Genomic DNA, 21,247 nt, shown 5'->3' on the forward strand with positions numbered 1-21,247 from the left:
AATTTTCAGCAAAAACGACAAATTTAAAAGAAAATTTAAGAAAAAAAATCGCAGCGTTTTGAAATTATCAGGGATTGTTCAAGACACTTTGAGGTTGAAAAGTACAGTCAATATCCTTAATTTATTCATTATTTGCAAAGTTATTCAAGTATCCCCAATTATGAAATTATTTATCTTTCCTCTAACCAACATTTTCACTATATAGGGTGATCCATTAACGGTATCGAGCGGCTGTATATAGAATACTAGAGGTGCTACGATTTTGGGGTAAAAAATCTATTAACAAATACGACCAAAAGAAATTGATTTAAAATATTTTCAAGTTTATAACTTCACCGCTAGGAGGCGCACCTGCTATAGTGTTACAGAGAATTGTCGGTTTTTTGAAATTTCGCCTAAGTTGAAAATAAACTTTTTAGATACACTGTTAAACCCTTCACAAGTTTTGTTTGAACTTTTTTTTTGTTATTACCATAGCAACGCCAGTATGAAGGACGCCACCTTGAAATTTTTTCTAAATGAGCCATCGTTTATTGAAATCGATTAAGGCATTTAGAAGTTGTAACAATTTAAAAATTTCGAGGTGGCGTCCTTCATACTGGCGTTGCTATGGTAATAACAAAAAAAAGTTCAAATAAAACTTGAGAAGGGTTTAACAGTGTATCTAAAAAGTGTATTTTCAACTTAGGTTATATAGGCGAAATTTCGAAAATACGACAATTCTCTGTGATACTATAGCAGTTGCGCCTCCTAGCGGTGAAGTTACAAACCTCAAAATATTTTAAATCAATTTCCTTTGGCCGTATTTGTTAATAGATATTTTACCCCATAATCGCAGCACGTCTAGTTTCCTGTATACAGCCCCTCGATACCGTTAATGGACCACCCTGTATATGAATCTTTGACATTTGATCAGGATCTATTTAACAAGATCCTATCAGTAGCACCCTAAGTTGACTAAATGCATTTTGAATACAATTTGTTGGCAAAGTGCGAATTAAATTAATTGTAGTTGTATTTTTCACATAAACTTTAATTAACAGTGATACAATTGTATACATTTGTAATATATTTTTTTTCCATGTACCTACTTACGTTTAACTAAATTAACTGATTTGAGCCAAATACCCTCATTCCTTATATTGTCTCCTAATTTTAGAACACCAGGTACATGTCTACATCCACGCTCGTTGGTAAACTTCATGATTAAATTAAATCATGATTGATTATTACACCAATTGGCAAGGATGTGCAAGTCGGACCAAAGTTCACGTCATTTAGCTGCTTATAAATTAGATTTCGGTCTGGCCAGACGAAGGTACCGGGTAACAATGTAGTGAGGCGCAGTTTAATTAAAGCTCTCATTTAATAACTTCCCGAAGGGCCCCGGCTGTATTTTCGTACCTATAGGGCGGCAGATAAATTGAAACACTATAAAACTTTATATATAGGTCAGTGTCTGTGCCGCAGCGGAACATTACTTCGAACAATGCAGCGGGAATATTCGGATTAATTTTCGGCCAACTATAAATTTCTTCCTGATAGGTTTAATCATCTGTTCCTCCGAACGGCAGCGGACAATTAAATATCTGGGGGCTGCATATTCATGAACATTAATACCAGCAGAAACTGAAATTATTGTCAAAGGAGAAGTTGTTTAATTCACTATCACCTTTGCAAACCGTTATACTTTTGCATTATAAGGAAACTGCTGTTTTATTTCCAATGATAATTTTATATTTGATCGATAATTTTGCTGCGGGACACGTGAATTCACTACAATAAGCCAAGCAAATAAAATTTTTACTCGAAAAAAGTCCTATCCACGATATTATTGTAAAACTGTCTAAAGGAACTTAATACAAGACATCTTTCATGTCGTGAGTCAAAAAATTTTATTAGCTAACTTTTCTGGTTAAACAAATAAGTGAGGAAAACAGTTTTTTTACTTTGCAGGGAAAACCATCAATTTTAGCGAAAAGTGACTCTCAGTCAGCTTGTAGGGAGTAAAATTATCTACAAAATGAGACTTGTTAAACTAAAATCGGTTAATAAACAGAAAAGATATTGCAAAAAAAAACAAGAAAAGTGCCCATTTTTAAATTTGTTTATAACTATCGCATTTATTGTTAAAATTTTATAAAACCTATGACAAGTTGAGGGTTCTGTCATACTTTAAAAGTGTGCCAAAAATTGGCGCTGGCTTAATATGTAAAAACAGTAACTTTTTAAATGAACGATAACTTCATTTATTTATTTAATAATAGTAAAATAATTCCGAAATTGAAACTTTAATTAATATTTCCTTTAACAATAATTTTTATGATTTTTTTGTAAATTAAAAGAAATTAAGTATAAAAGATTTTTTCTGGGGTTCAGGGCTGTTCTACGAATTCGTAAATATGCCCATTCTTATATTTTTGTCGAGCTTCCCCAATTTAAAAAAAAAAGAAGTTTCTACGATGGATAGAAGCCAAGATATTGCAAAATTTACAGCGCGCATCAATTTGAACTTTTCATGGATTTCATTTTTCTCGGGCGCGCGACTCGCTTGGACGAGCTTCCCCCACCACCACGCCAACGGCCGCCGAACAGTTTACTTAGCGAGTACCTTCTCTTTATAGGGTTCGTGAGTCGTGAATTTTCCACACTATATTTTGCGAAAAATTCAAGTCTTAATGTTTATAAACAATTGCGTTACGATTTTTTTTTAAATTCTTATCTTGGCTCCTGTTGGTCGTAGAGGGTACTTTTAAAAAAAAAAATTGTATTTTTTGCCAGCTATCCATTGCATCTGTTTTCGGTGAGGTAGCATAAATAGCAGCAATTTTATTCAAATTGTTTATAAGCGAAAAACGCACGGTTTTTTAATGCACAATTTGAGAATGTTAATGTAAAAAAACGGTGATATTTTTTAATAGGTCGCTTAATTACGTCTTTAAGATTACAATGACGCTCTCAGAATCATGTTTGGTTGAAAACTAACGCCTGTACAGAGGCTCAAAGTTCATAACTTTTGGAGACTCCGTTATAAACAAATTGAATTGTGCGAAAACTATTGCCCCTACAGCGCCCACTTTTGGCACACTTTTAAAGTATGACAAAAGCCCTCAACTTGTCATAGGTTTTATAAAATTTTAACAATAAATGCGATAGTTATAAACAAATTAAAAAATGGGCACTTTTCTTGTTTTTTTGCAATAACTTTTTTGTTTATTAACCGATTTTAATTTAACAAGTCTTATTTTGTAGATAATTTTATTCCCTACAAGCTGTCTGTGAGTCACTTTTCGCTAAAACTGGTGGTTTTCCCTGTGCAAAATTAAAAAACTGTTTTCCTCACTTATTTGTCTAAATACAAAAGTTAGCTAATAAAATTTTTTGACTAACGAGATGAGAGTTGTCTTGTATTATGTTGCTTTAGACAATTTTGCAATAATATCGCGGAAAAGTGCTGTGCTTGTATAATTTGATTGTTGTACCACTTGCTGCCAAAACCAATAACATAATTCTATACGAGGCTGAAAATTATGTAGTCTTTTTTGTTCAAGACCTTCATCAGTGATAGGTCTAATATTTACTGTGTTTGAACTTTGATATGCAATATTGAGATAAGGAGATATTTTAATAACACATAGGTACAGAAAATTGATAAAAACTTTTTTCTGTGGCTGTAACAAGTTTATTTTTCTGTCGACATGATTTTTATGCCAAAGTCGTAATAGATAGATAAAAAGTTGTCGTTGAAAATGAACTTTGAGTAGGTTAATAAAAAAAAAAAATAAATTAATATTTCTAGACTTTCGATACGAGCTGTTTTTCTTCTATACTAAATTTTTTTGGGACATAAAAATATTTAAAATTCCTAATATTATGAAAAAAATACATTTATAGACGAGAAATCTCACATTTAGTAAGACAATTATAGAAGTGACGATGCGTAACGCTAAACTAGAGCAATTTCCTTTAATTTTTCTCGTTGAAAGATCACGGAGGACTTGTAAACATCAGAAAATATACTTTTCCTGTTTTGTCCAGCAAATTTGTGAAGATTCCAGGGCGTGTGATTATGTATCCCATTAATACTGTAGATGAATTTAGAGAAGAATGCTATTTTCAACAATTTTTTTAATAATAGTTTGATATTTTTTGTAATGTTATGTTAGTGTTGTATGTCGTTAATACACAGGTGCCAACCAGTAATGTATTTAATTTTTGTTATAAAATTATTAATAATTCTGTAGGTTTTTTACTCAAACACAGCGCATCGCAGGACAAAAACTCAAGAGAGCTCTTATCTTTCGATTTGAACGTGAATTTCAATAATAATTTTATTTGAGAAAAATACCCATTGGCGCACCATCTTCAAAAATATCAAAAATACCAGTCAGTGCTCGTGCGCACGCCACTGTTGCAATTAAAAATTATGTTTGTATTGAAAAACATGCGCCTTTATTAACTGTCACTATGTACTAAATATCACTAAAATATGTCAAGTGGTTTCGAAAATATTAATTAATTTCCTTCTTCTTCCTAAAATCTTAACACTCCGTATTTTCGCAACGGAATATTTTTGTACCATAGTTTATAAAGCAAACTATTAATTTTCCATGTAGAATCACACAACATTCGTATATTATTAAGGAACACCCTGTATAACTGGTACAGTGAAGTGATTGTTTTTAACTTGCTTAGATTTTGTAAAATGCTGGACAAAATATTGCTCATAAGAACGTCCCCCTTAATAAGTGGGATTACCTTACCAAAAATTTTTAACTAAAAACATGACAATAAAAATATTTTATCCACAATCACCTTATAATCGGCCTTTTATCCACACATATGAACCGTCTAAAATGATACCTTATCCACTAGTGGAATAATAGTATATTACGTAATAAGTGTTGTAAAAAGCATTTTACGCACGAATGGAAAAGTTACGCACGACACCGCGTAGCATATTCTAATCTCTAAGGGTTTTTTGGCGAGAAAACCGCTAACCCGGTTAACTATAGTTTGTTGAGGATAGACGTTTCGGCGAGAAATGTAGTTAACCCGGTTTGGCAGAGTTTGCCTAACCATCAAACCGGACTTGTGGGTTGGTTTGGATATTAAGTTAATATTTCTATCTTTGTTTATTTATTTTCTGTTTCGTACCATCGTACCTAGTCACTACTTCGTTTTTTTAGAGGTTTGGATAGGTATAAGTTGTAAATAAAAAAAATTGATAATGGATTAACTTTGCAAAAAATACAAAGTAAATATTTAAAATTGATAATAAAAAAATAGTAATCGAGGATCCAAATAACTTTAATCGTAGGTATGCATATTCTATATTGTACTGTATAGATCTTTATTAACTTCCTTTTTGACGATACATTTACGTGGGAATAGATATTTGTGAAAAGGTAAACCCATTTTGATTTAATAACCATCTATACATTAACGTTATTTCATGGATGTGCATTTCAGATTAGGAATAACAATTATAGTATATAAGAAATAATCAAACAACTTGAGCTACGAGCACTATCATAGATTATAGGTTACGATTTTATTATTGATTAGATATCCAAACCAAAAGAATTTTTGCGAGTTCTGTCAAATGTTAACTCAAACTCTTAACACAATCAAACTCGAGCTAACCGGGTTTGATGTGGTTTGGCTCGCCAAAAAACCCTTTCTGTTTCACTTTGAACTGAAACAGTCTGATAATTTGTATTAGTTACTTCCAAAAATCAATGCTAGCTCGCGATGAAAATAATTGTAACCGGAAAACTGTTTCATAAGAGTTTACTTTTTGATATTTTGTGTTATTACTCGTTGTTCTACATTACAAAAAGTATCTAAGCGTGGGCTCTACTGTAAATAAAATGAGCACGAAAATCGATCCCGAATTGTATTTCGGCTCAATGAAAATAAAGGCCGCCGCTTCCTGTAGTAAATATCGTGTAGCGGTAATTTCATATTAAAATTTATTAATTCAAAATATTCCTTTGTTCCAGTTCGACCTCTCGCAGCGGAGATACTAAGCAGCAATAATCCCTTCTCCGCAGACAGGAAATACGAAATTCCTTGTCAGACATTCGGTTCGAGGCCCCCAGCAAAAATAACTTGGATTATGGATGGGGAGGAGTTAAAACCACCTAAATATAATTCCTCACAATCGGTAAGATGCTGAAATATAAATTTTAATTTTCGAACAAGTTCCGCTTAGATGAATATCTGGGAATAATCGCTTGAACTTCAACTTCCGGTATTTAAGGTATTTAAATACTTCCCACAGACAAAGGAGGAGCAAATCGATAATGCCGATTTAATTGCTCACTTCACATTGCTGAAACACAGAAATACCGGATAGGTATATAATTTCTTATGTAAGAAATGGTACAATCTTGGTGAAATGTAATAGTATCATTTCAAATTAATATAAAGCTTATTCAGGTGTTCCTCGAGGTACCAACTTGGGACAGGTACTGTTACTTGATCTTAATACTGATCTGTCACTATCACACGCCATTATATTAGGACTTTAACCATCGATAGATCTCATTAAAATAATGTCATTTCGGAGCATACACTTTTTCGTCCAAAGGCTTCCTTTTAAAGGTATAGGCTCTTAAAAAAACATTTTTTTTTTGGTTTTTATTGAATTTTTCTTAAACTATGAAAACCATTTGTTTTATATTTGGTATGAAGTGTACGAATGAGAAGTTATATAAATGTTTAGATTATTGTGAAAATAGATCAATCATAGGCGTCCTTAAGGGGTTCTGATACTTCCTAATTTTAACAATTTCTAAGCTACTGGAAATTTTTCAAAATGAATATATTTTTTACAGATACTACTTACTATATTTAAATGAAATGCTTGGTTTTTGAGAAAAATGGCTTCTTATGAATTCATTACAATTAGGTAAACAGGGTAATGATTGAAGTACTTACATATGTACGACACTATTTAAATTTATGATTAAGAAGGGAGTCCAGAATATATCAGTTACATGTTAATAATATTTTAAAGTGACATCTAAAACTATCTTTTTTAATTTATTACTTACAGAAACTGTTGTAGGTGGCACAGATTTTTTGAAAAAAAAAATCTCATGCTCCTTGAAGGTGATTTTTAGAATAACAATTGTTTATACGTATTTTGACATATTTCCTCAGTCATTGAGTTTACGTTGCATTATTAATTTGTTATTTCTGTTTGTTTCTCAAAATTAAATATTTTATTCTGTATTACTTTGTTTGAAAAACTAAACCATTTAACATATATAATGAATCCATAAGAAGAAATGTTTCTCAAAAACTAACAATTTCATTTAAAAATAGGAAGATACCTTTTTGCTCTAGAATAAACCGCAATGTAAAAAAATATATTTATTTTGAAAAATTTCCAGACGTAGAAATTATATTAAAAATACGGGCAATCCGAGCCCCTTACGGACGCCTATGATTGATTCATTTTCACAATAATTCGTAAAATCGATAGAGCGTTTCATTCGTACACTTCATACTAAATATAAAACAAATGGCTTTCATAGAAAAAAATAAATAAAAACCAAAAAAACATTTTTTTTTTCAAATCTCTTATGTCTCGAATAGGAACTTTTTGGACTTTGAGAAAGTACCGAAAATTAACTTGTAATAAATGCAATTAGATGTATAAAATTCAAGTTCTCACCAAAAAGAAAAAGAAAAATTTTTGGTCAAATAAATCTTTGCTCCAAAATACAGGGTGAACACAAGAGACCAGTACTTTCTTAATGTTTCCAGAAACAGATTGTTTTGAAAATTGGTGACGTAAACCTCACTGTCAATTGACACCCTCCTGCGAGGAACCAGCAGATTATTAAAAGTCAGGGTGTCCCAGAAAAGCCTTTACAACACCCCACCAGATACAGTGCTGCTCAAAATAAGTCAATTTAGCTAAACTTACCTTAGTTCAAAGTTGTTCCGTTTGGGCAGTTACGGCCCTAAAGTTGCAATTTTGAAATCGTTTTCTTTTATATATAAATTTAAAACACCTTATACGATTTTGCTAAAATTTGGTACCGCTCTATAGAACAATAAACCCCATATCAAAATTATGAGTAATATCAATACATTGGCGTAGAACTTTGGTTTTTTAGTAATTGCACCTTCCATAATTCTACGCCACTGGAAGAAAATAATTTTAAGTATAAAACTTAGATTAAGTAAATTATTTACTGCAAAAAAGGTACTCTTGATAAGACTCGATTACTCTCACTTTATTCGAAATTTGTAATTTTAATCATTGGCAGCAATTTTGATACAAAAATTAAATTAGGAAAATATGAATGCAAATAAATAAAGTTGTCACAGTAGCTATTGAAAGTGGCTATTTACACGCATAGAAAGATTTACACAACGAAGAAAATTGAAATATATTCTTTGCATAATTTCTTCGTCGCCCCTAAGAGTATTTGTTGCATCTTGAAGACATTGCCATTAGGCATGGGTAACACTGTAAATTTTCGTGTATTGACACAACAATACCGACACGGCTTGCTGTATCAACACAACGTGTCAGCACAATTGTGTCATGATACAGTAAACTGGATCGGATAGATGCAGATGTGTGGCACTGTCTGCGTGTCTGCGCCGCGTTCAATCTCGTTATGACACGCCGGTTCCTTTACNAAAAAGAAAAATTTTTGGTCAAATAAATCTTTGCTCCAAAATACAGGGTGAACACAAGAGACCAGTACTTTCTTAATGTTTCCAGAAACAGATTGTTTTGAAAATTGGTGACGTAAACCTCACTGTCAATTGACACCCTCCTGTGAGGAACCAGCAGATTATTAAAAGTCAGGGTGTACCAGAAAAGCCTTTTCAACACCCCACCAGATAGAGTGCTGCTCAAAATAAGTCGATTTGGCTAAACTTACCTTAGTTCAAAGTTGTTCCATTTGGGCAGTTACGGGCCTTAAGTTGCAATTTTGAAATCGTTTTTTTTTATAAATTTAAAACGCCTCATGCCATTTTGCTAAAATTTGGTAAGTTGACACCGCTCTATAGGACAAAAACCCCATATCAATATTATGAGTAATATCAATACATTGGCGTAGAACTTTGAATTTTAAGTATAATACTTAGATTAAGTAAATTATTTACTACAAAAAAGGTACTCTTGATAAGACTCGATTACTCTCACTTTATTCGAAATTTGTAATTTTAATCATTGGCAGCAATTTTGACACAAAAATTAAATTAGGAAAATATGAATGCAAATAAATAAAGATGTCACAGTAGCTATTTAAAGTGGCTATTTACACGCATAGAAAGATTTACACGACGAAGAAAATTGAAATGGATTCTTTGCATAATTTCTTCGTCGCCTCTAAGAGTATTTGTTGCATCTTGAAGACAGTGCCATAGCTGCTCTCCCTTTTCCACCGATGTTATGGAAACCACGGACTTAAGATGATCCCATAAAAAATAATCCAATGCATTTAAGTCGGGAGAACGTGGTGGTCAATTTACAGGAGCGTCATTTATTGATAGAAAATCGTTACTGGAATCTTCTGCTTCTTTTAATATGTGGATTGTTTAAAGAATAAATGATGTAAAAATTGCACTAATTGTGTATGGTTCACTGCCAGCTATCAATAATGCAGAGAAAATGCAGAAAATTATAATAGACAGCTGGATAACCATTATGTTTCCAGTAGAGATCTATGCTTGGAATCTGGAATGAATACGTTGCATAATAGACGTGTTATAGCAACATTAACATTCGGTTGTAAAATTTTAAATGATGAATGATAATTGATGCATGAATTCAGCTTGTCGACGTTATTTCAGTTGTCTAAAATAATATGTCGAAATATGATTGATACAAAAACACATACCTGATATATTGAAATTGTTATAATAATTCAGAGAAATATCTTGTACCTAATTTTGTTGCTGTAACTTTGACAAAGACTACGCAACACGTAAAACAGCTACTTCAGAAGGATTGTTTATTTCCACATTTTATTAGGATGGTTTTATCAGTCTTCTTGTGCAATGAATAATATTTAATAATAGTATTATCAATTCTAATAATATTTGTTTGTTTCTCAATTGTGTATTCAACATTATTATTTATTCGCATTATCTTTTAGAAATATACAGCGTGATGATAAAGTTTGGAACAAAATTCATAACTTTTATACTGAGTGATTTTTTAAAAAACGCCGGGACAGGTCGGTTTTGTTTCCAAGTACAATTTATTTCATGAAAAATGACATGAAGTAATTTTTTGAAATGAATGTCATTTTCTTGCAATACCTCGCTTGTTATTTGAGATAGATCATCAAACCTTACATCATTGTATTCGTAAGAGAAAGCTTTATCCGAATATGGAAAAATATACAGGGTGTACCGTAATTAAAAACAAATTTATTGCTCGTCCAGTTTTTCTGGGTCACCTTGCATTCAACTGAATCGTCTTAAAAAAAAACCCTCCCGAGAACAAAATCGACCTGTCTCGGCGTTTTTTAAAAAATCACCCAGTATAAAAGTTATGAATTTTGTTCCAAATTTTGTCATCACGCGGTATATTTAAAACCAGTTAAATTAAAATCCCTATTTAATTTTTCAACATAAAAATGTCTGATAAAAAATAGCATAAAACTATCATGTGTTTTGCTTCTAAAATAGTACTTGTCATCTTTTCGCAACAACAAAATGAATCAAAAAATACGTCTTTAATTTTTTGTAAGTGATACCTTATTTCTATAGAATTTATTTCATTGGTCAGGTTTTGGTCTTTGGATAAAATTTTGTATACCAAAAATAAACGTTTATATGATATACAAGTTTCAGTATTTCTTTCTACTGCTATTTTTTTGTTTCGAAATGCCCATTGGAGAAATACATGACATTTGTATAGAAATATGTTTATTTTGTTAAAAAATATTTCTGTTTGCGTAAACACATGTCACATCCACAATATCTAGCGATAGAAAATTCTTATCGTTACTTTCTCGTCCTCCATTAGTATTTTAAATTGACAGTAAAATAGTGTAAAGCGGCTTTCGCCCGCCTTCATCCTACCCACTATCTATTAAACATATCTTTCATAAGACAAGAACTATTCATAAACTGTCGATAAATTCTTAGTTAATAATTGTTTGTGGCGGTTCTGACGTTTCCTTAGACAAGGATGTCCTTTCCAATACTGATAAATATCCTGACATTTCAAGTGGAGTGTGATGTGTTACCTTCTCATATTACTACCTATGCTTGTCCAGACAATCAGTTGAAATATCCACAGTCCTTAATTTTTTTAATTAGATAAATGAACATACATTTTAGGTTGGTTATCTTGGTAATAGATGATAGAAATACTGATTTTTGAACTTCTAACGTCATTTATTAAATCAGATATTTCATTTCGTTTGTCTTTGAATTACAGGGCTTTGTTAAGAGTAATTTTGTGATATTTTGGGTCGATTTCGGTGTTATATTAGCGTTAACATCACAATCGCAGAGCTATGAAGCAAACTCATTTTAAAAATATGGGACCCTAGTTAGCTAAGCTAAGAAAGAGTAATTGTTGTTATTGTATTTTATTATACTTTGTGATTTGATAATTAAACAAAATAAAAGTATTTTATATATTGGTATAGATAGTATGTTTTTAACCCATATACAGTCCTTGTGATATTTGTTGAGACAGAAGAATAAGTCAATAACGTTCTGTTAGCGGAACTACTACAACAATTTAGAAAATTCCCGCCAATGCCCAAGTATCCTAACTCCAAGAAAGTGACGCAGGGATCTTCTTGGAATCCTATCTTAAAAAATTTTGTACGAACTGTATTTAAGTTGTGAATATCAATTCTGTATTTGAAACAATTACAAAGGATAGTATAGTATTAGTATAATTAATACAAAAATACATACAAATATTTTAGATTTTTGTTGGTTTGACAAAGACAAGTATCCTTCAAAGCGACAAAATTTTCATATTTTTTATTTCAGAGTGTATAATGTTTAGTTTTATTATCCTTCTCCGTCTGCTGTGCGTTTGCGAGTCTGCATCTATCTCGCTTGCACTCACAGATAGGCCAAGCAAATAAAATTTTTACTCGAAAAAAGTCCTCTCCGCGAGGTTATTGTAAAATTGTCTAAAGGAACATAATACAAGACATCTCTCATCTCGTTAGTCAAAAAATTTTATTAGCTAACTTTTCTGTTTAAACAAATAAGTGAGGAAAACAGTTTTTTCACTTTGCAGGGAAAACCATCAATTTTAGCGAAAAGTGACTCTCAGACAGCTTGTAGGGAGTAAAATTATCTACAAAATGAGACTTTTTAAATTAAAATCGGTTAATAAACAAAAAAGTTATTGCCAAAAAAACAAGGAAAGTGCCCATTTTTTAATTTGTTTATAACTATCGCATTTATTGTTAAAATTTTAGAAAACCTATGACACGTTGAGTGTTTTGTCATACTTTAAAAGTGTGCCGAAAGTGGACGCTGTAGGTGCAATTCGCACAATTCAATTTGTTTATAATGGAGGCTCCAAAAGTTATGAACTTTAAGCCTCTGTACAGGCGTTAAGAACTTTTTAAATGAACGATAGCTTCATTTATTTATTTAATAATAGTAAAATAATTCCGAAATTGAAATTTTAATTAATATTTCGTTTAACTAACGTTTAATTTTTGTCACATTTTTGTAAATTAAAAAAAATTAAGTATAAAAGATGCATTTTTTCTGGGGTTCAAAGCTATTCTACGAATTCGTAAATATGCCTATTGTTATTTTTTCGTTGAGCTACCCAAGTTTAAAAAAAAGAAGTTTCTACGATGAATAGAAGCCGAAATATTGCAAAATTTACAGCGCGCATCAATTTGAACTTTTCTCGAGCGCGCGACTCGATTGGACGAGCTTCCCCCACCACCACGCCGGACATTTTACTTAGCAAGTACCTTTTCTTTATAGGGCTCGTGAGTCGTTAATTTTCCACATTTTTCAATGCAATTCACGGGAAATCGTAGTTTACGTCGTAAACTTTATTTTGCGAAAAATTCAAGTCTTAACAATTACGCTACGATTTTTTTTTAAATTCTTATCTTGGCTCCTGTTGGTCGTAGAGGGTACTTGTTATTTTAAATTTGTATTTTTTTGCCAGCTATCCATTGCATCTATTTTCGGTGAGGTAGCATAAATAATAACAATTTTATTCAAATTGTTTATAAGCGAAAAACACACGGTTTTTTAATGCACAATTTGAGAATGTTAATGTCAAAAAAACGTTGATATTTTTTAATAGGTCGCTTAATTACGTCTTTAAGATTACAATGACGCTTTCAGAATCATGTTTGGTTGAAAATTAACGCCTGTACAGAGGCTTAAAGTTCATAACTTTTGGAGCCTCCGTTATAAACAAATTGAATTGTGCGAAAACTATTGCACCTACAGCGCCCACTTTCGGCACACTTTTAAAGTATGACAAAAGCCCTCAACTTGTCATAGGTTTTATAAAATTTTAACAATAAATGCGATAGTTATAAACAATTTAAAAAATGGGCACTTTTCTTGTTTTTTTGCAATAACTTTTTTGTTTATTGACCGATTTTAATTTAACAACTCTCATTTTTTAGATAATTTTATTCCCTACAAGCTGTCTGAGAGTCACTTTTCGCTAAAACTGATGGTTTTCCCTGTGCAAAGTTAAAAATCTGTTTTCCTCACTTATTTGTTTAAATAGAAAAGTTAGCTAATACAATTTTTTGACTAACGAGATGAGAGATGTCTTGTATTATGTTCCTTTAGACAATTTTGTAATAATATCGCGGATAGGAATCGATATTTGTTCACTTTAAACCATATTTCAACATTAATGTGCTTATCCTTTGGTACAAATGATGGGAAAAAAATCACGCCAGCTCTTAGGCTAACTCCACTACCCCGCAATTTGCATTCACTGATACTCATACTTTGGGATTGATATATTTTATGTATAGACTATGGTCTAGTTGTCTCCTGCAATATCAACACTTAGAACTTTTGTCTGTAGGGTTAGATATCATTTGCATACCTGAACTTTTGGTATTGAAAAATATTGTTTGACTTCATTTGATTAGAGAGAAAAATTTCGAACGTGTTTGAATTGATTTATACGTTTACAACAGAGTAAAACTAATATAGTCCTTGAACTACTATGTATTTTTTTAACAGTTATAGTCTGAGATACCCCTAAAACACCATCGAATCGAACCCCCTCTGCACACCAAATATATTTGAGAACATTTAATAATTTCCAAACGAAATTTTGTGAGAGTCACGTAATGGAATTATTAATGTCATCGGCGTGCCCTTTAAACTTGCCCCTATAAAGGACGGAGCCATGACTCAAAGTGGCACAACAGAGGAGACCCTTTCAGACATAAATATAACAATATACTTCCTCCTGTTGTTGCCGGCGCTGCTAAGGTATGAAGGAATGTGATAGGATTACTTCTTCCTCTGAATATTCTGAAAAGGCTGGGATATTCTAAGTGTATGGGCGTCATGTTATAAAAATTCATACAGGAAAGGGGCGAAGTTGTATCACTATCACGTCATATTCTGCTTGTAACATGTGTTCGTTTATAACGTTTGATTACAATTCTTGGAAAAGTTATCATGACTGAAAAGTAAAATTAATGGTATTGCTTTTTGTAAAGTAGGTAAATATTATTTTGCCTGTTTTAATAAGTTTACAAAGTTTCTAGGAACATTCAATCAGCTTTTGACTAATTTAGAAGTAGAAAAGTTATATCAGTCTTAAAAAATAATACAGCACCAGGATAAGACATAAAGTCTGAGACGTTGAAAAAAATATCAAGTGAAAGAGCAGAACACTTCGCAGAATTAACAATTGTCCCTTTGTATTTAAACCGACTACGTTTCTTTAAAAATTACCTTAGTGATTGAGTACAACGTTAAAAGTGATGAGGTAACGGTGGAATATGGTGTTCCACAAGGCACAGTCTTAGGGTCTATGTTGTTTAATATATACATTAATGATCTTGTCAACCTGAAAACTACTAGACACATTTATCGGTTTTGCAGAAGATATGGTAGTGTTTTATGAACAGGAAACTTGATTCAGATTGAAATCGGTTGTTGCAGGGGAACTAAAAAAGTAATGATTACAATTTTTTTACAATAAATTTCGAAACTTACAAATTTTGACATATTAGGATCAATTATGATGGAGTAAAAACAAGGAACTATTGGTAAATATCTTGGAGTGACAACAAATAGACGTTTGAGGTGAAATTGTTAAAGTATTAAGAACAATTATGTTAAAATGTATTCAAATATACAGTGTGTCCAATTAAGTCGGCGTCACATGGGATACTTTTTTTATTATTGGTTTTATGAAAAATAGTTATTCTTAATAAAAAGTTCTGCATGGCCTAAAACCCAAAATGAAATAATCAGGTTTCAATTTTTTGCAGAAGTATACATACAAGATTTGTCGAAAAATGTAAATTTGCCTCAAGAGTAAAGTACCTTTATTATTTACAATATCAACAATCGTTATTGAGAAAAGTTGATCTTAATAGAAAACTACGGTCAGATATCCAATATTATCCATCTACTATTAAAAACAGATTTTGTTATTTTTACAAAGTTTTCGCTGTATTAGCATTGATAACACAGCCACACAAAAAAAGTAGTCTATACTTTTCATGCGACATATGTTATCTGTAGTTTGCCTCCTGATCACGAATCCGGTGTCAGAATTGAGCTATCACGTCACAGGAATTTCCTAATCTCAAAAAAAAGGTCAAAAATAGCAGAAAATTTATGAAAAAATACTAGGAAAACTAGAAAAAAAATTTTTTTCTATATTCAAATGTTCATTTATATAGTTAAGACGGATCCAAGATGGCCGACCAAATTTTGCAAAATTCAAGATGGTGGCCGACCAAAACATTTGCGCCAAATTTGGTATACGGGGGCTTTTGAGGTCACTGATCACGAATCCGATATCAGATTTTCAAAATTCAACCCGTGAATAGATCTTTTACAGAAAAAAGAACAACATATAGCCGAAAAAAAGTAGGTTAACATATAATTGCGTATTCAGGTTATAAAGTAAAATATTACAAAATGAATTTCGCAATTCTGACCTCGAATACATAGTCAGCGATTCCGAAAACCCCCGTATACCAAATTTTCTTCGATTCTGTTATTATTTGAAAATTTAGTCGGCCATTTTGGATCCGCCAACTTGAATTTTGCAAAAATGACCTCGGATCCGTAGTCAGTGACCCTGAAAACCCCCGTATACCAAATTTACTGCGATTCTGTTATTTTTTGAAAATTTGGTCGGCCGTCTTGGATCCGCCATCTTGAATATTGCAAAATTGACCTCAGCTCTCTAAATGTGGCTACATAGCAACTAAACTAGCTACTAAAGAGTTAGAAACCTGCAGTTTTCATAGTTCGTAAATTACTCTATCTTGTCATCTATGAGCAAAACATGTACGTTATTCAGACTCGGAAATACTGAGATCTGTATTTAATAATCTTACGAGTTGAAAAATTTTTTTCTTTTAAATGGAATGGCCCATGTTAATTGTCATGGGTGACAAGTGGCTAGTTTTGATTATCGTTGATGTTGTAGTTATTTTGCTAAGTAGAGAGTCAAAGTTTATTATAATATCTTCCAAATATCGTTGATACAGGAAGAAAGGATTGATATGGACAATTTGGTAAATGCTGCCTTTGTTGTTAAGTTCCACAACTTCTGCGTTTAGTCGCTTCTTCTACCGTTTCCCGAAATTGTTTTTTTTTTATTTTCAGTAGTATTTTTTTTATAATGTTTTTAGATTCAATGCACAAATCCACAAAAAAACATACACGTCATAGTTTAGGCTATGTTCCGCCACACGCCATAAGGTTCCGACCAACCCCCCTCTTCATTGTTTTGAGGTGTGGGACGAAAGCGAGGGTGTGGGCACATACGCCCTACACACACACATACAGATGAGTTTAGGTTAAAGTAGTGTTAAGACATCTTGTGAGAAATTATGTCATTAAATGAGTGAAAAATCAAGCCAAGGGTTTCATTAACAAAATCAGTCAGTGCCCCGTAATCATCCTGTCTGCCAGGGCAGACAAAATGTGATAATCAGAAGGTGCTTCGTGCACAATCAAACAGGCTATACTGTATACCCTGCATCGGACCCTGAACGTAATTGACCATTCCGATAGGTACTGTTTTTAAGAATATCATATTTATAACTCTAATTTTGACAAAATTTTTCAGACTGTCAGTTTTTTCTTTTTTTAAAGAACGCAATATTTATGGAGATATCACTCCCTTCTGTTCTGCTTAAAAGTAAAAAAAAGAAGAGCTTTTGAGACAAATGACCTTCACAGTACTAAAGACAATAGTTCGGTTTATCGTCAGTAAAAATTTTGAATATTTTTATCAATAAACAAAAAAATTACGACGACTTAAAGTGAGAGATATCAATTTTGCAGGCAGAAAACCGTCATTTTTTGAACATTTTCATTAATAACTAAAAAAAAGGGATAACGAAACTAACTGAAATTTTAGCAAACAATAGAGTAATAGTGAGGCTATATATGGTCCAAATTTCAAATTATTTTGCCCCTACGTTTTCTTAATATCGGTTTCTAAACTCAGGGGACTATTTCATTTATTTCGATAGTAAGTAAACATATCTGTTGTCCGACATCAGTAGGCCAAATTGCACATCTGCATCTATTTGTACACAACTTTGTGTTCCCTCTACAAACTAAAAATTGTGTTGATAAATAAATATCGATTTACATTCTGTTTTTTAACTGTGCATTGTTATTGCTAATTAAATATTTGCTATTACTTTAATTTCTAAACAGCAATTTCAGTTGCTATAAATTGTACAAATATTTTGTAAGAACAGTGTCTAACTTATTACATTTTTTGGGGCGTACAGAGGTGATTAAAGATATATTGAACTTTCAGGACTCCGAAGACGGCAACTCGACCACTTCACTACTGTCCTTCGTACCGACGAAGCAAGACAATGGGCGATCGCTTACGTGTAGAGCATCTAATCACCTGGTGCAAAACGGAGTAGAAGAAGCCACCGTGAAATTAAACGTTTTCTGTAAGTTCTTTCGATGATATAAAAACTACCGGGTTGTTAATTATTAGGATGCTCGGAGTGGATCTCCTTTGTTTGGTCCGCCTTCCTTGTAGCTCGCCCGCTCTCTCAACAATTGCGAGACTTCCTCCCCATTACTTTTTTCGCTACACCTCTGAAAATCTTAAGAAAATCTGAACGCTTGTTAGAGAGAGATGTGGGAGAGCGATAGTTTCGTTAATCTTATTTACCGGAAGAAATGCGGGATTAGTTAGAACTTCCTTCCGGTGCTGGTTCACTTTCGTGTACAGGGTGATCTTAAATCCAGTGCCTTACGAAAAATTTGTTTATTAGTCGTTTTTAGAAAATATTATCTAACTGATTGTATATAATAGTAACAGTTTTTGCTTGCCTTACAATTAAAGAATGTAATAAACCGTTGTTATGTGACTTGTTTGTAAAAGCAGACAGTTTTCTACATAATAAATAGTTAATAGGCAGTAAATGTGTTAAGAAAAAAATACTATATAATCTCTAATTTCAGTCTTTAATAGAGATTATTATCTCTAAATATGGTCGGTTTTCAGCACCTTTAAAATGGCTTCTAGAAAGTTTGTAATCAAAATTATTTTAAAGATGCAGAAAAAAACATTAATTTAAGAATCACCTTAATTTGAAAATCAGGAAGAAAAACATTTCGGCAATAGACCCTTTTAGTAGTGACGTCACATACGCCAAATAATAGGCAACTCCATGAACAATTTCCTAATATTTTTATATTATATCAATGTTACTGATATTGATTCAAGAAAAGTTTGGTATTGGTTAAGAGTACGCCTATAAGAAACTACTTGAAGAAACAACACTCGTTAAACACATTAAAAATTAACAACCAACGTTTGAAGGCTATTATGAAGAAATAATGTAATATTGCAGACAATCTTTAATAAAGTTTGGATTTTATTGCTTGATCCATTTTTTATGTACACGAAACTAATCCTCCTTTTTTATATTTTTATGTAGAAAAAATGTCAATTCATTATTAAATTTAACTTAATAAACCAACCACAAAAGTAATGAACTATTTTTATTTATTTCTGACGTTATTTAGAAGTTCTATTGTAGTAAGTACATATATTTTGAAATTTTATTAATTTATTTAATTGTAAGTCAAGTGTAAGAAAAAAAAAGATATTTGTCTTGAGTGGAAAATACCTACCATTTATTCATCATAGATATACCAGGTGGGCACAATATTCACCATCTTGGAAACCATAAGATACAGAAAAATGATTAAATTGTCAACAATTTAGACTATTTGGATCTCAATGCAACTCACAGAATTATTTGAACTATTTGAAGATAAATTGAAAAAAATCTTTTGCAACTTTTTTTTTTTCAAGAACTTTTATACATAACTTGTAAAAACAATATTATAGTAACATTTTGCAAATAATTTCACTGTGGATTTCTAAAAACCATCGTCAGTTTTACTTTAACATATACAGGGTGATTCAAAACATCTAAATTTTTTTTTTAATATAAAGGGGGCTCTTACAAATACAATTTTGTAATCACCTATTTTATATCAGTAAATTCAACTGGTTTTGCCGATATTGTTATTTTTAGTTAATAAAATAATTTGACATACCTGATGTTACAACTGTTCAAAATTTTGTCCACTCACACATTTGGGCCCGTCTTATCCAATTTCTATGAACTAATGTCTTGCTTCACCATAACGCAAATGTTGTCTTGCTTCAGCATAAATTAAAACGATATCCATCAACTTCGATTTGCTATACACGTAAGCAATTTTTGACACTTGAGAAACTAATGTAAACACTATCGCAAAAACGTTAATACTGATTTCAATATTCGAAATCGCCTAGGGTCACGTGGAGAGAGAGCGCATTGCGCACAGCTCACTACGCCAATATCGCTAGAGATTACAGTAGCCCAGCGATGTAAGGGTTAAAAATACACAACAAATAATATTTTTCTCGGAAAGTATAAGGAATTTACAAAAAAATTCTTTACCAAGTATATTGACTCCATTTTTTATGACGCATCTACTCCCATTTTTTTTTGGATAAGTTGTAAATCACCCTGTACATGCCTTTCCAGTCACGTTATATCTTTTTTTAGATTGCACTTTAAACAAACGGTTAAAAAAATGTTAAAAAACCTTCTTTAGTACAGCATACAATTATTCTATTCAAGAGAGAACAAAATTGATGATGGTTTCCCGGAATCGAAACGTTGAAATAAATTTAGCACAGTAAAATTCTTGCAGTTCTAGAAACATTTCCCTAGAACGAACTTTAACTTAACTTAACTTTAGTCTTCAATACTTTTTTTTTCAGTATATGCAATATCATATAAAAAAACACAAAATCAAATGCCATATCTAAGCCTTCAAAGGGTGGTTTATATTTAATATTCCTGAGAACTGTTGCAGCCTTCGCATTATATAACTTACAAGGGGGTGGGTTTTATGGAGGTAAATAAATTCATATTGTTAGGTCCCCGTTATTCGGCTGGAACAATTTACCTTCTCTTAAAATGTAAATAAGGAGTTATGATAATATTATTTGTTTTATGTGCTTTTTAATTATAATTTTGGGAATAATTCATCAAACGCAACCTGGAATAATAACTTCTCCCCAGAATACAGTACAGTGAAAGTCAAATTAAAACAGATTAAAAACGTTGTATCAGCAAATAAATAGGTTATATATTTCTGTAATGTTAATTAGGGGAGTAATATAGTGTTTGAGACGTATTCAAACTGTAGCTCGTTCATAAAATATACTATTTGTACCTGCCAAGACATTATTAGTGTGCTTAAATTTAAACTCAGTAATATTGTATCTGTAATTATTAGTAAAAATAACCAGGATATTAATTAATTTATTTTATCTTCAAAATTGTTAAATTTTTCTAAAATGAGTCGAATATGAATTGTATCTGCTATCGTCATTGTATAGGTACAGATCGTGGTAAAAATAGTCATAATGGTCAAAATGAAGGAAGAGTGAAATGACATGTCGGAAGCCAAATTCTGGAAATTGAAGTAGGTACAGAAAGTTTAAACTAATGAAAAACTATATGCACATGCACTTAAT

At 31.8% G+C, this 21,247-nt stretch overlaps 1 protein-coding gene across 1 annotated transcript in view; it reads left to right on the forward strand.

Annotated features, from left to right (window-relative positions):
• Positions 1–21,247, forward strand: part of LOC108907619 (nephrin) — a 372,803-nt gene that overhangs the window by 212,093 nt on the left and 139,463 nt on the right. The window contains exons 6-7 of the mRNA XM_023457403.1: positions 6,006–6,169; positions 17,999–18,143. Coding sequence (XP_023313171.1) covers positions 6,006–6,169; positions 17,999–18,143 — 309 coding nt within the window. The remainder of the gene's footprint in view (positions 1–6,005; positions 6,170–17,998; positions 18,144–21,247) is intronic.

The sequence above is a fragment of the Anoplophora glabripennis genome, unplaced genomic scaffold (genome assembly GCF_000390285.2).
Source record: "Anoplophora glabripennis isolate ALB-LARVAE unplaced genomic scaffold, Agla_2.0 scaffold43, whole genome shotgun sequence".
NCBI classification, from domain to species: domain Eukaryota; kingdom Metazoa; phylum Arthropoda; class Insecta; order Coleoptera; family Cerambycidae; genus Anoplophora; species Anoplophora glabripennis.